Source organism: Columba livia, chromosome 1, assembly GCF_036013475.1.
Source record: "Columba livia isolate bColLiv1 breed racing homer chromosome 1, bColLiv1.pat.W.v2, whole genome shotgun sequence".
NCBI lineage: Eukaryota > Metazoa > Chordata > Aves > Columbiformes > Columbidae > Columba > Columba livia.
Window position 1 is genome coordinate 68,634,121 of NC_088602.1, and position 19,950 is coordinate 68,654,070.

General features: G+C 43.9%; 1 protein-coding gene and 1 long non-coding RNA gene across 5 annotated transcripts in view; one reads left to right on the forward strand and one right to left on the reverse strand.

Moving 5' to 3' along the window:
• Window positions 1-328: 328 nt before the first annotated feature.
• The window catches only part of NPAS2 (neuronal PAS domain protein 2), a 110,986-nt gene continuing 91,364 nt past the window's right edge, over window positions 329-19,950 (reverse strand). For 3 of the 4 annotated variants that reach the window (XM_065061143.1, XM_065061162.1, XM_065061171.1), the window contains 6 exons: window positions 12,848-12,994; window positions 6,648-6,842; window positions 5,290-5,444; window positions 4,657-4,749; window positions 2,852-3,038; window positions 329-1,683 (listed from right to left, as the gene is read on the reverse strand). In XM_065061143.1, the coding sequence (XP_064917215.1) occupies window positions 1,504-1,683; window positions 2,852-3,038; window positions 4,657-4,749; window positions 5,290-5,444; window positions 6,648-6,842; window positions 12,848-12,994 (957 nt within the window). In that variant the 3' untranslated portion in view covers window positions 329-1,503. Of the gene's footprint in view, window positions 1,830-2,851; window positions 3,039-4,656; window positions 4,750-5,289; window positions 5,445-6,647; window positions 6,843-12,847; window positions 12,995-19,950 lie in introns of all 4 variants that reach the window. The other variant, XM_065061152.1, reaches the window with a different exon arrangement.
• LOC135579356 (uncharacterized) lies at window positions 1,222-3,581 on the forward strand. The gene is made up of 2 exons (XR_010472234.1): window positions 1,222-1,424; window positions 2,858-3,581. It is a non-coding gene; the product is annotated as an uncharacterized LOC135579356 (long non-coding RNA).

Sequence of the window (19,950 nt, forward strand, 5' to 3'; positions counted from 1 at the left end):
GAGCTTAAAGCGAACTGTCTTGGCTGGCAACTAATATCACTTCCTGAGCTACCATTCTCATTGTCTATGTCATGACAAAGATCGTGCAGGATAATACTTGTTTTTGCTAACCGGGAGCCAAACACCTTACCAGGCTACAGCCAATATTAACAATCTAAAGCAAATCACGTAGTTGAACAGCCACAGGAAAATGTGTGCAAGTCCTGCAATAAAGCCTCTTGGCTATTTTATTTTATTCTACAAATAAAGACAACTGTCCATCATTAAATGGAAAAAATAATAGTTTGAGTTGTATATAGCATGAAACAGTAGTTCACTTCACAAAACATTTCTAATTCATTAGTTTATTACAAAATATCCACTCACAAAAAAGCACAAGCACAATCTTTATACTTGTGAAATGAGTTGATATTTCATATACAAAATAATTTCCACATAATTCCATATAATTTTATTTTATATAGAAATAGGTCATTATTACAACAGCTGTACAATACACTACTTTTCATTTAATAATTACATAAAATCTTTCTTAGAAACTTATCAACAGAAAACATACAAAAAAAGCGAAAAGTGCATTTCTTTTTTTTCTCCCCAAAGGAAAATTCAATCCTAAATGTCATAATGAAAGAGATATGTAATAGTCTGCAGCATCCCAAGTCAGTGGGCCAAAACACAGTGCATATTTCTCAGAGACTTGCAGTGGGTGAGTTTAGTTTGAAGAAGGATCCATGTCGTACTATTGGAGAGTTGCATGATTGTGCTTACAATTTGAGTTCTCCTTTGCAATCACAATTCAAATAGAAAACAGTCCAGTGTGGGTTGTGGGGTTTCTTGTTTGTTTTTCAGTAATGAAGAGCAGTTAGGGGAAGCTGCATAATACCTTTCAGATTCTAAATGAAGGGTTATGAGCTGTAGACCATCTTCACCAATGACTGGGCTTTCTCCTCCATTGGATGTGCTAATTTGGCCACAAGAATAAGGAAACAAACTTCTCTTTACAGAAAGTGCCTAGGTTTTGTCCTCTGTGCAGTTGTGCAAAATAATAACAATAATCATAATAAAAATAATCTCTTGTTCTCTCCGCAATAGACCTTTGACGCAGTGCTTTTCATACACAAAAGAAGAACTGAAACAGTGAAGGCCAAGTACCTTATGAGTCTGTCGACAGTCTTTTGGAACTGCCAGATAGCTTTCAGAGTGACACACCGAGACTGAACACCTCCTCCCGTGCACCCATTGACGATGGAGGCTGCACAGGATAGTGTTCCTTTTTGTTTTGCTCTGTCAGTACATACTGTGCTCACAAGACAGTGCAAACTGAATCCAGCATGCCGTAAATGCACTGTCTGTGGCAGTCTGCACTCTGTGCCGTACTTCTGTCATAGAGCTTTGAAAGAAACGCTTGTGCAAAAGCCAAAACAGTAAGTACAAAGTCATTCTCTTCTGCCTCATGTGCCCATTGGTTAAAGCTAATCGTGCATTGATTGTGCTGGTGGGACTCTATTGCAGTGGCTGTGGTAAATTCGATGATTCTGATAAGCTATTGCTTCTTCTTGATGTTAGTTGCTGCTGCTGCTGCTGCTGTGTCTGATGATACCCCATATTTCCTTGCTGTGGCGAGTAAGATGGCAGGAGCAAAGAACCGGGTTGCTCATTGTGCAAAGAACTTGGTGTTTGCACCTACAGACAAAATAAAATTCATCGTGGTGTTCGATTCTTTCACATGTTAAAGCTCTTCGTCCTCAACGTACAGAGTGCTTAAAAATACTACTAGTTTGCTGGCTTTTATTTCTGGGGCTGTTGGCATGGGGTAAGCTTACCTAATGCTAGAAGGAATGGACATAAATTGCAACAAAGAACATTACAATTAGGCATTGAGAAGGGTTTTGTAACAAGAATGCACTGCCTAGCATTTGCAGTTTATCCTGAAAAGCCTGTTTAGGAACAAGGTGGGCGAATGTGTCAGAAATGACACAGATGGATGATAGAAATGAAACAGAAACAAAACAGGATCCTAGTGTACCTCATGCTGTCCCTTCCAGCCCTTCCTTTTTATGAGTTTGTGGTAGGGTGTGACCTTGCAGTGGTGAAGCTGATGTGAATTTTGCAGCTGCTTTTATTTGGAATGGTATCTGTTATAGTTTTTTCATTAATTCTCAGCTACGATAAGGATATCATTTCAATAACAAGAGTTTAATAATTTGAGGTTGATGATACTCTTTCAGTGATTCCAGTGGATAAGTGATCAGGTTTTTAGAGGCTGAGTTCAGCTACTTTTGAGTTAACACCAAGACACCTCATTTTCCCCCTTGCTCTTTAATATCTGTTGAATTAGGTCAAAAAATAAGCATCTTTACATCTTCAAATCACCTAGTTCTTCCAGGCAGTTTGCTCCAATTTATCTTCTTTGCCTTGTGGAGTTGAGGAAATATGTTAATTTACTGAAGAGATCCAGATATCTGATCCAGACCTCGTTTTATGTTGATGCTGGTAATTAAAAATCATCTTTTGACTTGTAAACTAAGGAAATTTTATAATGAACAAAGAGTACAGAATAAATCCTAGGGCAGTGATTTTCTTCATCTAGAAATACACATTAAATATATCCAGGATAATCTGATTATGTTTCTATGGTACAGAATTAATTTCCTTCGAAATATTCTGACTGTTCTTACTGCTCCCTTGCTATATGGGAAAGGTATGCAACACTGTATCAGTGTCTTGCGCATTTCAGGATCTCTAAAGTGGCCATTTCTGCCATAATCTGGCTCCCTCTGAAACCTGGGGCCCCGTTTGCACATTACTCTGTGTGTACATTTTATATATTGTCCTCTTTGTCCTACCCTACCTGCAGGTAGCGTTGTTGCTGATGCTGTTGGTGCTGGAGTTGCATAGGTGGCAGAGAGGATGCCTGGGAAGGAGGCGTAGTGGCGAACCCTTGGTTTAACACTGCTTGTCCCATCAGCACGATCGGAGAGCCGCTGCTGGAAGTCTGCACTTCCAAACTTTGAAACATTTGTTGTGTTTGAGAATACCTGTGGAAGAAAGAAGAAATCATGAACAAACTGTTGGAAGCAAACGTCTTGTCTTAGGAAACGGGGGGAAGTCCCTAGTCTTCATAAATAATTCCTAATAAAGATTTCTAGTGCATGGGACCTAATATGAGCAATGGCACCGTTGGCATCATTGTTTCCCCTTTGTGCACGAGTTGGATTTGGAGGGCAGCGCACATCACACCTCAAAACCAGACCACATTTTAGATTCATTAAAGATTCTGGTTTATGTATGTCTTCGGCTGCAGCATTCACATCCCAGGCTCAAAACAAATGGTCTTTGATTCTCTATTAATATGCTGAGCTCTGAACTGCAGCAGCAACAGATTAAATGCACCTCCCATTCTGCTGCCTGTGGTCCCCTGCGACTGCCTGTGGGGGTGGTAATTTGCAGAAGGATGGCCAGGGGTGATTACTTCCTAAGCTGCTCATGTTCATGTTGCCAAGTATGGTCAGCAGTTCCCATCGCTGTGAGCCACATGGTAGGAACAGAAGAAACCTCCAGAAGTCCTCTGGAATGAGAGATGGGCCAGAAACAAAATACTCAGCTCCTCTTGCCAGTCTGCTTTTGCTTAGCAAAACTTAAATGTGTTGTTTTGTGGAAGGCTGTGGGCAAAACCACAATGGAGATATTGCCAACCCAGCCTAATTCTGTTTATCCTGTAATGGGTGATGAGATCATAGTGTGGTGTGTGTTCGCTCAACAGCTGTTCAACATTAGAGGTTAGTCAGAAACGCTACGGTTTGGGTACTCATTCTAGGATGTGAGCGGCTAAAAAAGGGTCCCATGAGTCAAGAAGTCTACATGAACTGGGAGATGTATTTTTGTGCATCAGGCCTCCATTATTTAGGTGTTTAAAAGCTGATCTAAAACCATGTATATTTAAAGGTGAAAATTTTAAATCAAGATAATCTTAAAAAGCAATAGCGATGTTTAAAAAAAAAAGTACTGAATACCTACATTCCTGAAATGACATACAGAATTACTTTTAAAGGAATTATGTGCAAACAGCTGCCCCTGTTATTTTGGACATTGACAATTAAGTACAGTGACAAAAAACAGCTAAGAAAAAAAAAAGGTATTTTGTGACTGATATTTTCTGCTTCCCTCATCTGAGTTTTGAGGTTTGAGGAGACAAACAACTGAGGTAGTTTGTTCAGCTGTTTTTCTGAGACTGTTCAGATGCAAGGGCCTGTTGGTTCTTTCAGATCTGGTGTAGATCACGTGTAGCTCCACTGGTGTTACACCAGCATCCCACTGCCCAAAGGGCAGGGGCTCTCTTGGCACCCATCATTTCAGCTAGGCCAGTGCTGACTTTCTCACATCTGCCTTGGTGGGTTGGGAGTTCCAGCGCTGAAGCAAGAGTCATGTGAGGGAAAAAAAAATCCCTCAGCTTCTTAAAACACCACTGGCACGTTGTGTTTCTCTCTGTCGTCCTTTCTGGTGTGACGAGGGAGGGTGAGGCTGACCCTGACACTGGAAGGCACGCTCAGCACAGTAACACGTTCCTGATATTTATAACTCCTTCGTCATCTTACTAAAGAAGGCTATTTCCCCTCCAAAGTAACTTTGGTGTTTTATCTTTGACAAGTCACATACTTAGCCTGGGATCCCGCCATGCTGAGGTCTGAAGGGTGTCTTGCATGACAGGACGCAGGCATCATGGGCTGAATGGGCTGGCTGAGCAACAGTCTGGCGCGTGGAGAAAAGACAAAGTGACATTGCTGTGACAGAAGGACCAGACAAACCCCACATTTTGAAAACAGAAACAGGATGCTTTTATAGGCATGGCACAAGGCTGGGCGTTAGGAGAACTAACAGCAGCTCCAGCATCCTGTGCACTGTGAGGTGGAGATTTGGGGCAGCGCATGCCCTCTGTGGTAACAACATGGGCGCCTTGCTGGGAGGCTGGGCACTAGGATTTCAGGAGTGTGAAATTTCTTTTGCTCCTGCTGGTGGGAATGGCTTGCACTGGAGCTTTCTGAATATCAGAGTGTAATTTTTTTGGTTCACATGTCTAGTTGAATGCCACGGTCCTGGCCGTCCTCCGCCACCCCCCCAGGGGAGCTCGGGACAGTGAGGTGAAAAGCAGAGACATCCCACCACCCCAGAGCTGGGAGGCCAGAGGAGGCGCGGCAGCCGTGACCGCGCACGCCGAATCCCAACCGAGTGCAACCGGGGTCCTCATGCGCGGGGGCCGGGGCTGAAGGCGAGGCCGGGTCCGGGCCGTACCTGAGCTGCTGGTCGTGGCTGCAGCCGGGGGCGGGCGGGCCGGCAGGGGGAGCCGCGGTGCCGCCGGCGGGGGCCGTGGCGAAGGGCGGGGGCGCGGCGCGGGGGGAGCGGCCGCCGCCCGGCGTCAGCTCCGCGCTCCTCGGCGCCTTCGGGCCCTGCAAGACACAGAGAGGAGTGGGAGAGCGACACCCGGCGCACCCGTGAGGGCTGGCGGGAGGAAGCCTAAAGGCGCGCACCGTGACAGCGCGGCGGGGGCGCGGCGCCGTTAATAACTGGCGGTGCGTTACCCCCCGGCCGCTGTCGCACTCAAGAAACGACAACGTCGCTGTAACCTGCCGCGGCTTTTGTACCCACTGCTGAGCCCCGCTTCGGTGTACCGGCCCGCAAAACCCTTGGGGCCAGAGCGTTGTGAAAGCAAAGCAGCCCCGGCTGTGCTATCGAGCCGCTGAGGAGAAAAACTACACTCCGTGAAGACACGAGCAAAGTCGGGTGTGAACAGCGCTGCTGTGAAAGCCCCGTGATGGGAATACACCTTATCAAATAATTCCCCCACCCCCGTTTATAATACAGATGCACTTTTTGTTTTAATAGTGTCATTATAATACAGGTGTGTGGGAGGTTAAAAGCTACAGCTGAGGGGTCTGAAGATTGTGGTGCGGCTATATTTGCCACACATTCAGGTAGCAGAAATAGGAGCTAAGTTTTCTATCAAGGGAGGTACAACAGGTGGGTGGAAGAGCAAACAATTGAAATGCCAAAAAACCTGCAATAAGAAAAAAAAAAAAAAGTCCCATGCTAAACCTACTCCTGTCTTTCCTAAGTCTCAGTTACAACTCGCTGAGGCAGAACTTTATTTCCCTGTGCAGGAATCTCTTCCACTCACAACCTGGGGGGCTGATACAAATCTCCATGCGTTCCAGCTGTGTGCCCCCACAGCAGACAGGAGGCCTCACTGTGTCGGTGGCATACAGCTGCATTCAGGTAGCGAGAAGGGGTAAAGCTTATTTTGAGAGGTCATGCTGCTGACACCACCACTGCTAGTTTCCAGTGTGGTTGGTCAAGTTTCTTTCAGGACCAGCTAAACAACAGTAAGTCATCCACATGTTTTACCTGCCCCCCCTGCCCAGTTTTCAAGCGGAAACAGCTGTTCAAGTAACTGTCCTGGCTGAAGACTTAAAAAAGGGATTTAAGGTAAAGTAAATGCTGTAGAGACACCCCTTACAGAGACTGCCCTTATATAGGAGAATGGGGAAGGAAAGGCAAAGCCACACTTACAGCACTGACATGATTTTACTCACTTGTGTAATAACAGTGTATTCTTTCCATATAAATGCTTCTCTGTTCAAAGAAATGATTACCTGGCTGGATATCACGCTTGCTTCTCTCAGCGCTTGCTGGTTCGCTGTTTGCGAAGACACAGTTTGCCCTTGAAGTTGAGGACTGGGGACAAGCTGCTGCTGAGAAATGGCTCCTGACCTCTGCTGTAGCTGTTGTGGCTCTGGCTGCTGCGTATTGCTAAAGCTCAGAGAAACTGTTGGCTGCTGTAGGAACATCTGGAAAAGAAGGGAGAGAGTTTAATTTACATAGCCCAGCTGTCTTAGATAACGAAGGTGACAGAATTAAACCAAAGATTTATTCTAAAATAAAGCTATCACGTTTCTGGATTCACTGTGCATTTACTGTTAGTTGGAAATCACTTCTCTTTCCTACATTAACAATGCTGTTGTCCCTAGTTTCTTGATTTCTTGTTCTGCAAGTGCACTCATTACTCACAAAACGTGTCCTGAAGGTACAAATCCCCTCTCCATGGGGCAGGCACAGCCTTCCTAAGAGCAGTTCCCTGTACATTCACCATGTTCTGGGGCATCCTGACCAGAGAGAACCAAGTAACTCCATGTCTTTTCAGTCCTTTATGTTTTTCCTTTCAACAAAATCACTCTGCCTTTCAGACAGGGCTGCTTTTGAATTTGTCTCTGGAAATTCAACACCTTACATAGTGTTGGGCTGTTGAATGTGTTTAATGAGGCCACAGTCGGGCCAGAGCTGTTCGTGTTGAATGGCTGTGTCCTTATCATTGAGAAGATGTGTAAACAGACAGCCAGTGTCATTTATCTGATTTCCCATCAGGTAACTGTCACCCGGTGTTCTTCCTAACCGTGCCGTGCATTTGACTTGTGCAAAAGAGCTAGCGGCTCCTCTGTTAGTGTTTCTGTAAACGATACCCTCTCCATGCCTGCACTGCAAGATGAGGTTTTCTTCTTTAGAAGTTGCAGGGCTTAGGAATTTTTGCTTTTCTAGGGGCCGTTTCTTTTATTATAGCTGTATGGAGGAAAAAGGCAGGTTTTAAAGCAATGAATTATTAATGCTACAAGCTGTCTTTGCAATATTTCAAACCTAGTCTCTCATCACCATGGACTGTATGGAGGTATGCACCCCAAGTAGTCGAAGGCATTTTTGGATCTGATTCTGATTCCACACCACTACTACCTGTGTGGAACTCCATTAGTTTAAGTGGAGCTACTTAGTGTTTAAATGAAATCAGAATCACAATTATTCTCTTCATTATTCATCTATCAGTCTCATGCCTAACAGTACATCTGAGGTACACCCAGTAATGAGTACACCTTTCGGCAGCTTATTGCTACATTAACAATTCCCTAAACTACCATGTCCCCTCTAATTTTTCTTGGAAAAAGACCCATACCTCTCTCCAAATGACTGGCACAATGCACTGCCTTTCTTTGCATAAGTACGGGTTGATCCATCATATTTGTACTTACTTATCTAGGTTTTAAAACACAGATTTTATTTAAATATGATAATTTTTTAATGAATTTGTGTGCCAAGATTTTACTCAGAAAAAAAGGCGCAAACAAAGCTTACGTTAATCAGCTGGGAGAGGGGGGCAATTAATGAAAATGTTAATGGACCTAAAGCAACGGCTTGTTTCAGGTGCTGTAGGCTAACCACATCCCAAAGATCTCTGATAGAAATAAATGGGTCAAGCAACAGAGTTGGGGCTGCTCGCAGCAGATCTAAAACTAGCTCTGAGTGTTTTCTTTTAAAAACACTACTCACTGAGTTTGGAGCCGTTACGTATCAGAAAGACAGATGGTCTCGCAACTTCTGCCAAGTAAATAGGTCTTATTATTAATAAATCAAAGACAGAAATTATGAAAATTCATTTTCTTGTTTATTTTCTGTATATAGAAGCTAAGCTTTGGACAAGTTTAGTAAATTAACTCACTTGATTAGCTCTAGCAAGAAACTGGTCACCGTTGATACAAAATTTGATATAAAACACTTGATATAAAATTCAGAACAGGTAAAGTAAATGGTGTGTTTCAAAACTGTGATGGGGAATGTGAGCCCACTAGTACTGGCCAGATCACTGCAAATCCAGACCTTAAGGAGGATTATCTTAAGTGTTCTCCCTGGATGTGGTGCACAGGGCTGGAGAAATACTAGGTTCATCCAATGCAAAGTCAACATCTATCCATGCAAATGTCAGGCAGGGTATGAACTTGTGGTGAAAGACTTACTCTGTAGGGACCTATGTGTGTGTCTTACTTCCAGATGAAGCCCAAGGAGCTTTTCCTTGAAAGAAAGCAAAATAACCTACTTTGCAATTACCAGAGTGCGCCGCTGGGTAGGAACGTGCACCGTTGATGGTTGGCAGCTAGCTAGCATACTATAAATTTACAACCAAGTCTATCCCGGTAAACCAATTTCATTTGTTCATGTGTTCATACCCTGAGAGGGCTGAGTGTTTCATACCTAGGGATCCTCTGTTGCATTCTAATGGCAAAAGCAGCATCATTACCATCTGAACAGAAATGTCCTGATAAAAACAAGTTCATGGCAGGAAGCGATGGTGCCATTTAACCCATGTCCCCATAGAACTGGGAGACTCAAGATGCCTCATCAAAACAAGAGTTAACCTGAGAGAGGATCGAAGTGTGGAATTTCTGCCTGCTGGTTAAGCCTAAAAGCAAGAACATGCTTCATTTGTACACAACTGAGTGGTGTTCTTTTTTATTATGCGCCTCTTTTGTGACAGTCCTGCCTGAATCCCCTGAAAAACTGACAAAGAGCAGCTTTAAATAATGACAGAAACCCCTAATAAAGATTGAAATCTTTCCTGGACTGAGCACATCCAAGTAGATAAATTAGCAACCCCCTAAATTCACTGCTGCTAATGACGTGTCTCATGGCTTATTTTGTGGACTGCAAGGTCAGTGAAGCATTTTACAAATATTTTTTAATTGGCTGGCTTGTTAACATATGCAGCAAAGCAGCGAGGGAGAGGAGGGACCCTCTGACACTGCTGTGCCCTCATTCTGGGATAGAGGGTCCCTACAGCTAATGGATGAATCACACTGGTAAGACAACAGGAAGAAAACGGCTCTTTGACTCTACCTGTCCTTGGATAATCAGGGGATTGTAGTCTCTGGGCTCATCATTACAGACATCAAGATTCTTTCTTTATGTAAAATATGGAAAGATGACAAGCACAGCACTGGGGAGCTGAGATTCACTGACTTCGAAGGGAGACTGGTTTGCAAATGATGGGTGGCTTTGGACAGTCTCATTTGTAGTTCTTGGAGGCTGGTGAGGCACAGCCCTTCTGCCTTCCTCCCCATCCGTGATTCATTAGCCAGACTGTTCAAATCTGGAGCAGGCACAGCATCCTTCAGACTTCTGAGGTTACTCTTGCTGCTCCTGTCCTTCACACTTTCCTTTGTCAGGAAAAGCAGTCACAGGGATTTAATGGAGTTTTGAACACTTTTGTTCAGGGCCCACAAACCCTCCTGCTAGTTTCATCTTTCATAGCACAAGGCTCTTGGAAATTGTTTCTAATGCAGACTACTGTGCTCAACATCTGTCCGGTTGGGAAAGCGCTTCTTGGTGGACTGCTGTACTGCAGTTTTGAAGATCTCTGAAGGAAATGGAAATCGGGCTTAATTCTCTGTAGAGCTACTTGTACACTTCTCTCTGGAAGGGAGTGAACCAGTGGGGAAGATATGCTAATAAATCAGCTAACGAGGGAAAATCGGAGAACACCTCCCCCTTTTCAGACAGCCTACGGCACTCCCCCATGCTTACAGCTCTGATACGTGTAATATTAAAGGGACCAGAAATGTGCTTGATCGTAATGCTTGCCTATTTGCTACTATGCTTTGTAACTCTGATAATAGACACAGATCAATGTCTGGAGACAACCAGCTCTCTGAAAGATGAAATCTCTGTGGCAAAGCACGTGGTTGGATTTCTGATTTAACAGTTTACTCCTAGCTGCTTGCGAGTCACAGAAGAAAGTGTTAGGCTTTCTTTCAAGTTGCCCCTAGCCAAATAAATCAAAGCCAGTTCCTGGTCTCATTCTATCCCTGCAACAGCACAGTAATTTCTTTGGGTTTTTTTAACCCAGAGAAAGTGGAAGTAGGAAAACGACCTGGCCATGGACGAAAAGGACCAGGCCATGAGTTGACAGGACTGCTTGCATCTCATCACCTTGTTTGATTGCTCTGAGGGGACTAAAGGCACTCAAACTACAGAGGATGATCCTCCCCATCCAGCATTGCCCCTTTGGGCAGATACACAGCCCCTGCATCTCTGAGCTGCCCTCTATTCTCCCTGCCTCTCAGTTCTGCATCTGCAGTAAGCTAGGAGATGGTCAGTACTGGCACTAGAGAATTTGTACTGGTCTGAGAAAACTTGGTCTAACCCAGTACAGATTTAATGGCGGAGAGGACCACCCAAATGGCATAACTCAGAGCTACAAATTGGTATGAGGTGGGCAGTACAGAACTACCCACCATTTAGCCACTAGGCCTCTTCTTCTCTCTGCTTGAGCTCCCTATGAGCATATCTGAGAATCTGTCCCTTGGTCTTTGGGTTATTAAATGTACCATAGCACTTATGGGGGGACAACTACATAAAAATAAAATCTGTTTCCTGTATATAAGAATGTGCTCTGATCTTCTATTTTCACCTGAATTATGGAAAAAGAAAAAAAAGAAGGGATGAGTGTGTGTGACTATTGAAGACTTTGCTAGGAGAAAGTAATGGTTTTCACCCAATTAAAAGAGAGGAAGTGAGAATATCGTGTCTTTTGATATTCATAATAACAATAATAGCTTTCAGACATATGACATGATTCTGAACTGAAGGCCAGTTAATTGCAGAGAGATTTTTCCCTTCCCATTAATCAAAGTCAGTACAGAACCAATAGAAGAAATGCACTGAAGTTAAACCTGGCCTACCTGGTTCTGTGTCACCAGGAACAGAGTCCTGGTTGTGGGACCCACCATTGCTGTGTTGTCTTACAGCAGTGCACATGCAGCAACTTAGGTGGGTGAAGTGTCCAATTTGGCTTCACTAATCCCCTAATTGCCTAAACATACAATCCCAATTTGTTTCAATACACGAAACTGCATTTCACAGATGCTACTGATGGGTGAGGGTCTATTTCTGTGGAAGTCAGGAGCAAAATTCCCGCTGTCTTCAGCAGGTCCCAGGTTTTCATCCTGTGCTTAAAATGTACTTTGAGACATTCTTTTCTGTGATAGAACTTGTTTTCTAAAAAAAATCTTGTTAGTGTAATACTCACAGTGGGTCCCTGATGCAACATTTCTAGCAAGGGTCATTTAACCTGAGATTTATAGTTAAATTATGAGCAACACAGCAGTAATCACCCCACATTCAGAAAACTTCCATAAAACTGGATGATTTGTCCATTTGCCATTAAGTACAACCTGCGATGTACTGAACTGCACTTGCTGCTATTTCTGAGCTTTGGTGGACATAAGGGGTAGTACAAAGCAGATACTGTTCTTGGTGAATTAAAAGCAGATACTGTATTTAGTGAATTCTAGCTCTGTATAGGAGGTATCAAAGGCAGAAGAAGTGCAGGCTCAGTCAGCTTCGCCCTAAAGGCTTAAGCTGATCCAGTGAAGAACAAATTCAGACACTTCCCAGGTGTGAACAAATGAACATCAGCAGAGGTTTGGGGTTTTTTTAATGTGACAAGGAAATTAATCTCTTGTGCTCTGTATCTGGGCTGGGGTAGGGTCAGGAAAACAGGGAGCAATGAAGGAGATGAGCACTGCCTGAAGGAGGGCTGTTGGCTAAGGAAGAGCTGGACAGACAAGATGCTGAGTGTGAGCGATGCCAACATGAAGCAAGCAGTGACTGGATGGAAGCTAATGAACTGGAGAGACAGAATCATTCGCAAGTCTGAACTTGAACATTTTCCTACTACAGCTGCTCCCTCTGAAGACTCAGTAGATAAAGTATTAAAATGCTACTGTAAATGACCCAAATTCTTCTCCTCCTACTAAGGCTGAGATATTTCTGCCTTCTCTTCTTCCAGAGAGTTCTTAAATCTTTCTGGTCATAGGTACTCGAGGGGCTTTCAGAGGGCAACATCCTCATTCTGATGAGCTGGTTTGCACATGTCCAGATTTCCTGGACTCTGGAGCTAATTTTAAGTTGCCAGCTCTATCAATGGCCACATGAGAGAGGATGCTTCGCTCTGCCCCTCCCAGCAGTAACACACCTGTATGCTGGAGTCCTGGACCAGGCAGAGCTGCTCCTGTATCTTCTGGAGCTCCTCCTGCTGCCACCGAATGTTGGCCTGCAGGATCCGGGTCCGCTGCTCTAGCTGGTCCTTGATGGTCTGGAACATGCTGAACTGTGCTGAGAACTGAAAAAGAGAGGGAAGAAATCAGTCATTATAATGTAAACAGGCCTCAGTAGAACATTGTTCTGTAAGAAGTTATTGGTTTCTTAATTGTAAAGCACAGCCAAAGGAATAAAAGATGTGTTTGTAATATACTAATGCCTGGGCAGAGATAAATCTTGTTCATGTTCAATTTTATGCACAGATATTAAATTGCCTCAGTTAGAGTGATCTGCTTACAACTGACCCTGTTCTGTTAGTGAATTATCAGAAGGACTGTTTTTGAGAGTATGCCGCTTTAAAATATCAAGAGCATCCTAACTGGATGGCAATTGAGTACATTATTTTTATTAGCCTGTAGTTTGGAGCCCTCAGTGTGGCATAACCATATACTCTGGACATGTTTTACTAATGCTTTCCTTTTTCTGCACAGATACAGCAGCGTGCAATGGTTTATTCTGCTGATGAATTACTATATCATCACACAACAGCTGGCCACAATAAACATTTACTGGATTTCCACAGCTGAGTAGTAGTGAAGCTACAAGAAATACTCATTAATTTATCTTTATACGTGACGTAAGAAGGGCTATTTTAAATAATAATATAAAATGGAGATCACTAATGAGGGTCAGGAAGAAAGTGCAGTCTCCAGTAGCAGCAACACCTGGCACAAAGTGGAATCATTCAATTAAGTGTGGAGGGGACCAACAAGGCAATAAATTCTTAGTTTTATTTAATGTTTTTGGTTATGATTCGAAGTCCATCAAAATTAACTATTACTTTAATAGGCTTTGGAATAGTTGCTTTGCATGAGCTCGTATTCCAAAAGTAAAAAACAGTCTTTGGAAAACAAAACAAAACAAAACTTCAAAAAATCGGTAAGCTTTTCTGTAATTGAGGCATTCAAAACATCTCTGAAAACATGCGGTGCTGTGAGTGTCCAGGCAAATGAAAAATAATAATTTTGCTGTGACTTGAAAGTGATACCCTGTTCCTGTGGCTGTTCCAGGGGCTCCGTGCCAGTGGGTGAACTGAAGCACGCTGATGGAGCTCTCCGGCTCCACGGAGGTGCCCTTGCTTACACCATTTCTAGCTTTTTAATAGGAAAACAAAAAATGATAACAAGAAGGGAATTAAGGAGAGCCCTGGTGATACAAATACTGTACAATTGAACGAAATTTGTGGCTACTTAGAGAAATCTAAATGTGACAGGTCTGATTTGTATCAGCTAACTGCTTTGCCTTGAGCTAGCTAAATACGTGAAATATCTTCACATTCCCTCCAGCAAAGCTGAAATCTCCAAGTAAATGGCCTTTAGGTGAGAAAGGACAAGAACTTCGGAGCGTTTATTTCTGTTTATCAGGTGGTGGGTGGCTTTTCCGTGCAATGTGGGCGGACAAAGGTGGAGGGGAATTCCATGGCCAGCCCTGTTTTTGGGAATGGAGGGCTGCTAAGGTGGCACATGCCATGGCTGGCAGAGGTCCCCCAAGCTCGCTTTGATGTGAGTGCTTGCAGCTTGCACCCTCTGCCCAAGGAGATGATGGGAGCACTTGCCCTCCAGTGCTTTTGCCTTCAGACAGCAGCACTGTCATCTGCAACCCCGCTCCCTCCACAAACCAGAAAAATGGTGTCAAAGCTCCCAAAGGTGAGTTTGTGTTACTTCTAATCGGTGTTAGAGGAGAGTAGTCAGAGAGGGGTCAGAGAGGGGTCTCTCTCTTTTTCTATTCCATGTATAAAGTATTAACCTGAGGAGTGGATGCATGGAAATCTCTGATGTTCGGGAATAAGGACAAGTGACTCACAGGGTGTCTCGTGCTGCTTGTTGTAGCCCAGCTCCGTGTTTCTGAAGATCCCAGGTACCCTTATTTTAGGAGGGGAATGATACTATGGCTTGCTTAGATGAGATGCAGCTAAGTTCTGCTTTAACCTGGGTCTGTACAGGATTTTTAAAAAAGCCGATTCTTGCAACCTAATTCTCTCTATGTGAGCTCTGTTAGTAAGGACTACTCTTAAGTCTTTCAAAGTGTCCTTATCACGAAGGAATTAAAAACACTTTTAGCCAAAAGCTGCCTGGCTTGCTGCTAGCAGTCTTTCACTCACATGCGAACTCCTTGAAGACACTTTGGGAAAGGAACCCAATTTTCTTCAATTAATACATGTAAGGAATTTTATAACAGATAATTTTACAATCATGTTATACTTCCATAAGACACAAAGTCCATTTGTAGGCCTTAGTTTTGAATATGAATTTACTTTGCAAAGTTGCGCACAAAAATATGTTGTTGTTGTTTTTAAATTATTATTCCTTATTTTTTTCTGCACCTTCTTATATTTAGAATATTAATTTAATATTGTCTTTTTCTTCTTTCATGTGCTTTTTTATTAATACACTTCAGAACAATGATTAGCTGGTCTACTAGAGTGAGAGCTATTGCAGAAGATGACAAGGAACTTTGTCTTCCGCTTTTTTCCCTTTCCCAGTCTAACCTTTAAATTTGTTGATAATTCTAGCCGTGACCCCTGTGATTACAAAGCTTCTATTGTTTTTGTACAATGAGACACTAACAGCAATTGACCTGCACCAGAGAGTATTTATCTCAAGATCATTAACCCCTCTACTAATTAAGGAAGAAAGCTGTAATTGTAAACAAATCAAAAGAACTTAACTCTTTTCTTTCCACAGAAAGCACTGCAGAGCTTTAACTCTTCCATTGGCATCAGATGAAGTTGCTCTTCATCTCACTTATTTACAAATTTCTATAGGATCATTCTGTGATTCTGTGATCACAGAATCACAGAATGTTAGGGATTGGAAGGGACCTCGAAAGATCATCTAGTCCAATTCCCCTGCCAGAGCAGGAACATCTAGATGAGGTTACACAGGAAGGTGTCCAGGTGGGTTTTGAATGTCTCCAGAGAAGGAGACTCCACAACCCGCCCTGGGCAGCCTGTTCCAGTGCTCTGTCACCCTCACTGAGAAGTTTCTTCTCAAATTTAAGTGGAACCTCTTGTGTTCCAATTTGAACCCATTACCCCTTGTCCTACCATTAGTTGTCACTGAGAAGAGCCTGGCTCCTTCCTCATGACACTCACCCTTTACATATTTGTAAACATTAATAAGGTCACCCCTCAATCTCCTCCAAACTAAAGAGACCCAGCTCCCTCAGCTTTTCCTCATAAGGGAGATGCTCCACTCCCTTAACCGTCTTTGTTGCCCTGTGCTGGACTCTCTCCAGCAGTTCCCTGTCCTTCTTGAACCGAGGGGCCCAGAACTGGACACAATATTTCAGATGTGGTCTCACCAGGGCAGAGTAGAGGGGAAGGAGAACCTCTCTCGATCTACTAACCATCCCCCTTCTAATACACCCTCTTGGCCACAAGGGCACAGTGCTGGCTCATGGTCATCCTGCATCCACCAGGACCCCCACGTCCCTTTCCCCACACTGCCCTGTGTGGTCATTCCCCAACTTATACTGGAACCTGGTGTTGTTCCTGCCCAGATGCAAGGCTCTACACTTTCCCTTGTTATACTTCATTAAATTTTTCCCTGTCCAACTCTCCAGCCTGTCCAGGTCTCGCTGGATGGCAGCACAGCCTTCTGGCATGTCAGCCACTCCTCCCAGCTTGGTGTCATCAGCAAACCTGCTGATAGTACACTCTGTTCCCTCGTCCAAGTTGCTGATGAATATATTGAATAATACCGACCCCAGTACTGACCCTTGAGGCACTCCACTAGATACTGGCCTCCAACTAGACTCTGTCCCATTGATCACGACTCTCTGGCTTCTTCTCTTCAGCCAGTTCACAGGCCACCTCACTACCCGATCATACAGGCCACATTCCCTCAGTTTAGCTGTTAGGCTGCTGTGGGAGACTGTGTCAAATGCCTTACTGAAGTCAAGGTAGACCACATCCACCACCCTGCCACCATCTATCCACCTCGTTATGTCCTCATAAAAGTCAATGAGGTTGGTCAAGCACAACTTCCCCTTGGTGAAGCCATGTTGACTGCCCCTAATGACCCTCTTATCCTTGATATGCCTTGAGATGGCAGTGCATCTCAAGGCATATCAAAGAAAAGTGCATGTCATACTTAGAAAAAGCTTTCTAGATACAGTCAAACATGGAAGACTAAACCTGTGAAATATCTGTAATTGCAGAGGATCACCAATTGAATCAAGGTTCGTTAATGCAGATCAAAAAACCCACAGCAAAAATTTTAAGTCTGGTTTCTCAAAAATTTAAAAAAAAAAGTGATGCTTTTGGGATCATGTTGGCAGGTGTCAGGGTAGGGATGGGAACAATCCACTGGGCTCAGTGCACCAGCGCTGATGGTCCAGACGGGCTGTAGAGCCCAGGGAGAGGGACCAGCACTTCCGGGCTGTGCCTTCCCCCCACCAGCACGGACACCTGAAACAGGCCAGCTGGACCATGCCCCAGGATGAGCATTTCTCTCCATTGGGTGCCATCCCAGGGTGCCCAGGGTCAATGCCTCTCTCTAGGTGGCAGGGGGGGAGCTGCAGCCAGGGGAGGGCACCTATGGCCCCTGTGTCTATCAGGATGGTCCCCCTTTGCAGATGGATGAACAAGATGTGATGAACAAGAAGATGGACACCTCAAAGACATTCTCTTCCCACTGTTTTCATGACAATAGGTAGCTGGGTAAAGAGAAGAGACCCTATTTATTTTTTAGCTTGGTTTCCTTTGAACCTTTCATTTCTGCCTACCTTCCACTTTTCCATGCTTCTGGCCAATGCTAGAGACATGGAGCAGAGTTGCAGGAGTCTCAAAAATACCAGGTTGCTGTAATTTCCTGAAAACTATAGCTGAGCAAAGGAGAGAGGGATCCACTCATCCCTCCTGCAGGAAAGGCTGGGTCCATGCTCCAGCCCTGCAAGGAGCAGTCCCTGGGAAACCAGGTTTCATTAGTTTTGCAGCTCACTGAACAACTTGTTCCTTCTTTCTGTCTTCTGAATAACACCTGCGTAATCCCAAATGGATTATTAGTGCTAATTATTATTCAGTCATCAACATCCACTGTGTTGCAGGGGATTTTAATTTATTACAATAAGGAAGGCAAACAAACAAATATTCTAAATGGGAGCACTTGGTTCAAAGTAAACCTTTTACATTCTGGTGACATCTACTACAGTGCTGTCTGTTCATTTAGACAAGCAAGGCAGAAGCTAAAACCGCATTTTGGTGGAGACAAAACCACCACAGCCTTTGCTCAAAATGAAACTAATCCAAGTTCAAGCAGATGGTGCCTGAGGCAGGAGCGAGCAGCAAGCTGCAGATGCAGTTGTGGCCACTTAAAATGTCCTTCCCTGACACTGCCACTCCATGGGCAAATGCTAGCCACAAGGATGCCCATCAGAGTGCTGGGGCCCTGGGTGGCCAGGCTGAGCATGCTGCCTTTGGGGTCCTGCCATTGGTCACCTTCAGCTGAGGGTGAGCAGCAGGAAGGCAGCGGTGAGCCTCCCGCGCTGGCAGCGAGAAGCCTGGCCAGGCTATTTCTAAAAGCAATGAGCTGGTGTTCTGCTACCAAACTGCTGCGAAATGGTCAACTAGGAACCTGAAGAGATGTTCGTGGTGGGAAGCACGTGTACCTGGGTTTCATCACTCAGTTGCTTAGCACTACATGGACCTTGTCTTTTAAATAATGTATTGTCTTGCTGTAGGCTGACATGTTTATTTTAAGGTGGGAGATAAGCAATTGAAGGAAGCAATTAATAGTTTATGAAAATCACTCAAGTCTGGGGAGAATTGCTGCCTTTCCCAGAAGTATATTTATGGTGTGTGAACCTCAACAACCTGAGCTGCAGCATCCTGATGCTATTTTCCTACTCCACATCAAGGGAAGCTCCCTCTTGAGCTTCACCAGGAGCATTGCTGTGACTTTGCTGCCAGTTGAGAAGAGGGCTGCCTGTGCAGACAGACTCGAGTCAGCCCTCTTCCTTTCACCAAGATTTAGTCAGCCCAAAGGAGCTGAGCCAGTGGCCATGCAACTGGACAGCACTCCAATTTGGTGGAGAAGAAATGGAGATGGCGTGCCAGTAAGAGGGAACAGTAAGTACTGGGAACAGGCAAGGCACTAAGGCTCTTGATTAATGACTGGAAAGCATCTCTTCACAAACAGCTTTGATGGAGAAGAAAGTGAGGTAGAAAAAAGTCAAACAAAACACACGCAGGTTTATAATAAATAAACTAATTGATGTTTGGAAGCACATTAATGAATAACAGAGAGAAATATCTGTAAAAGAAAATGAATGCTCAGAGCAGATAATTGATATGCTGTTTCTTCACTGCATGGTGGTGTGGAGTCGTGAAAAGAATATTAAACATAGAAGATAAATGAGAATTTGTTATTTAAAGCAGGGTTGCTCAGGACTTCCTATGTTTTATATGCTACAGGCAGAAATTCCAGGATCTTGTGAGGGAGTACAGGGTACCAGTAGAAGCAGCAGCCTAGGTTCAGGACTACTCTGGACCTTGTAGGACATCCTAAATTTGAGTATGATGGGGGGTATCATCACAGCATGACCACAGGTGAGAAACTATGTAATGGGAACATTGTACTCAAATTTGCTTCTTCAAAATCCACTGCAAATGAAACACTGAGGTGTTTTTTTTTGGGCCATCATGCACTTTTGAGATATGGGTTAATAGATTTCATTGGAGTAATTTGTCTCCAGATGCATCCTCACCATTAATGGCACATGAAATGGGTTTTATTGAACTTGCATGTCCTTTACTGCTGGTTAGTTCTGCGTCAGCACAGCCAAATGGGTGTTTTTAGGAGGACTGGGTATCTTTGTTAGTTTTTGGTTTTAATTCTCATTGTGATCTTGATTGTGATGGGACTTAATTCTGTAGAAGCAAAGCTGAAAACTCCTTTTTCCATCTGTTTTTTGTCCTCCTGTGAAATAGGTATGTGTATATACCTCAACCTACCTGTATCTGGGGTTCTGCTCTAA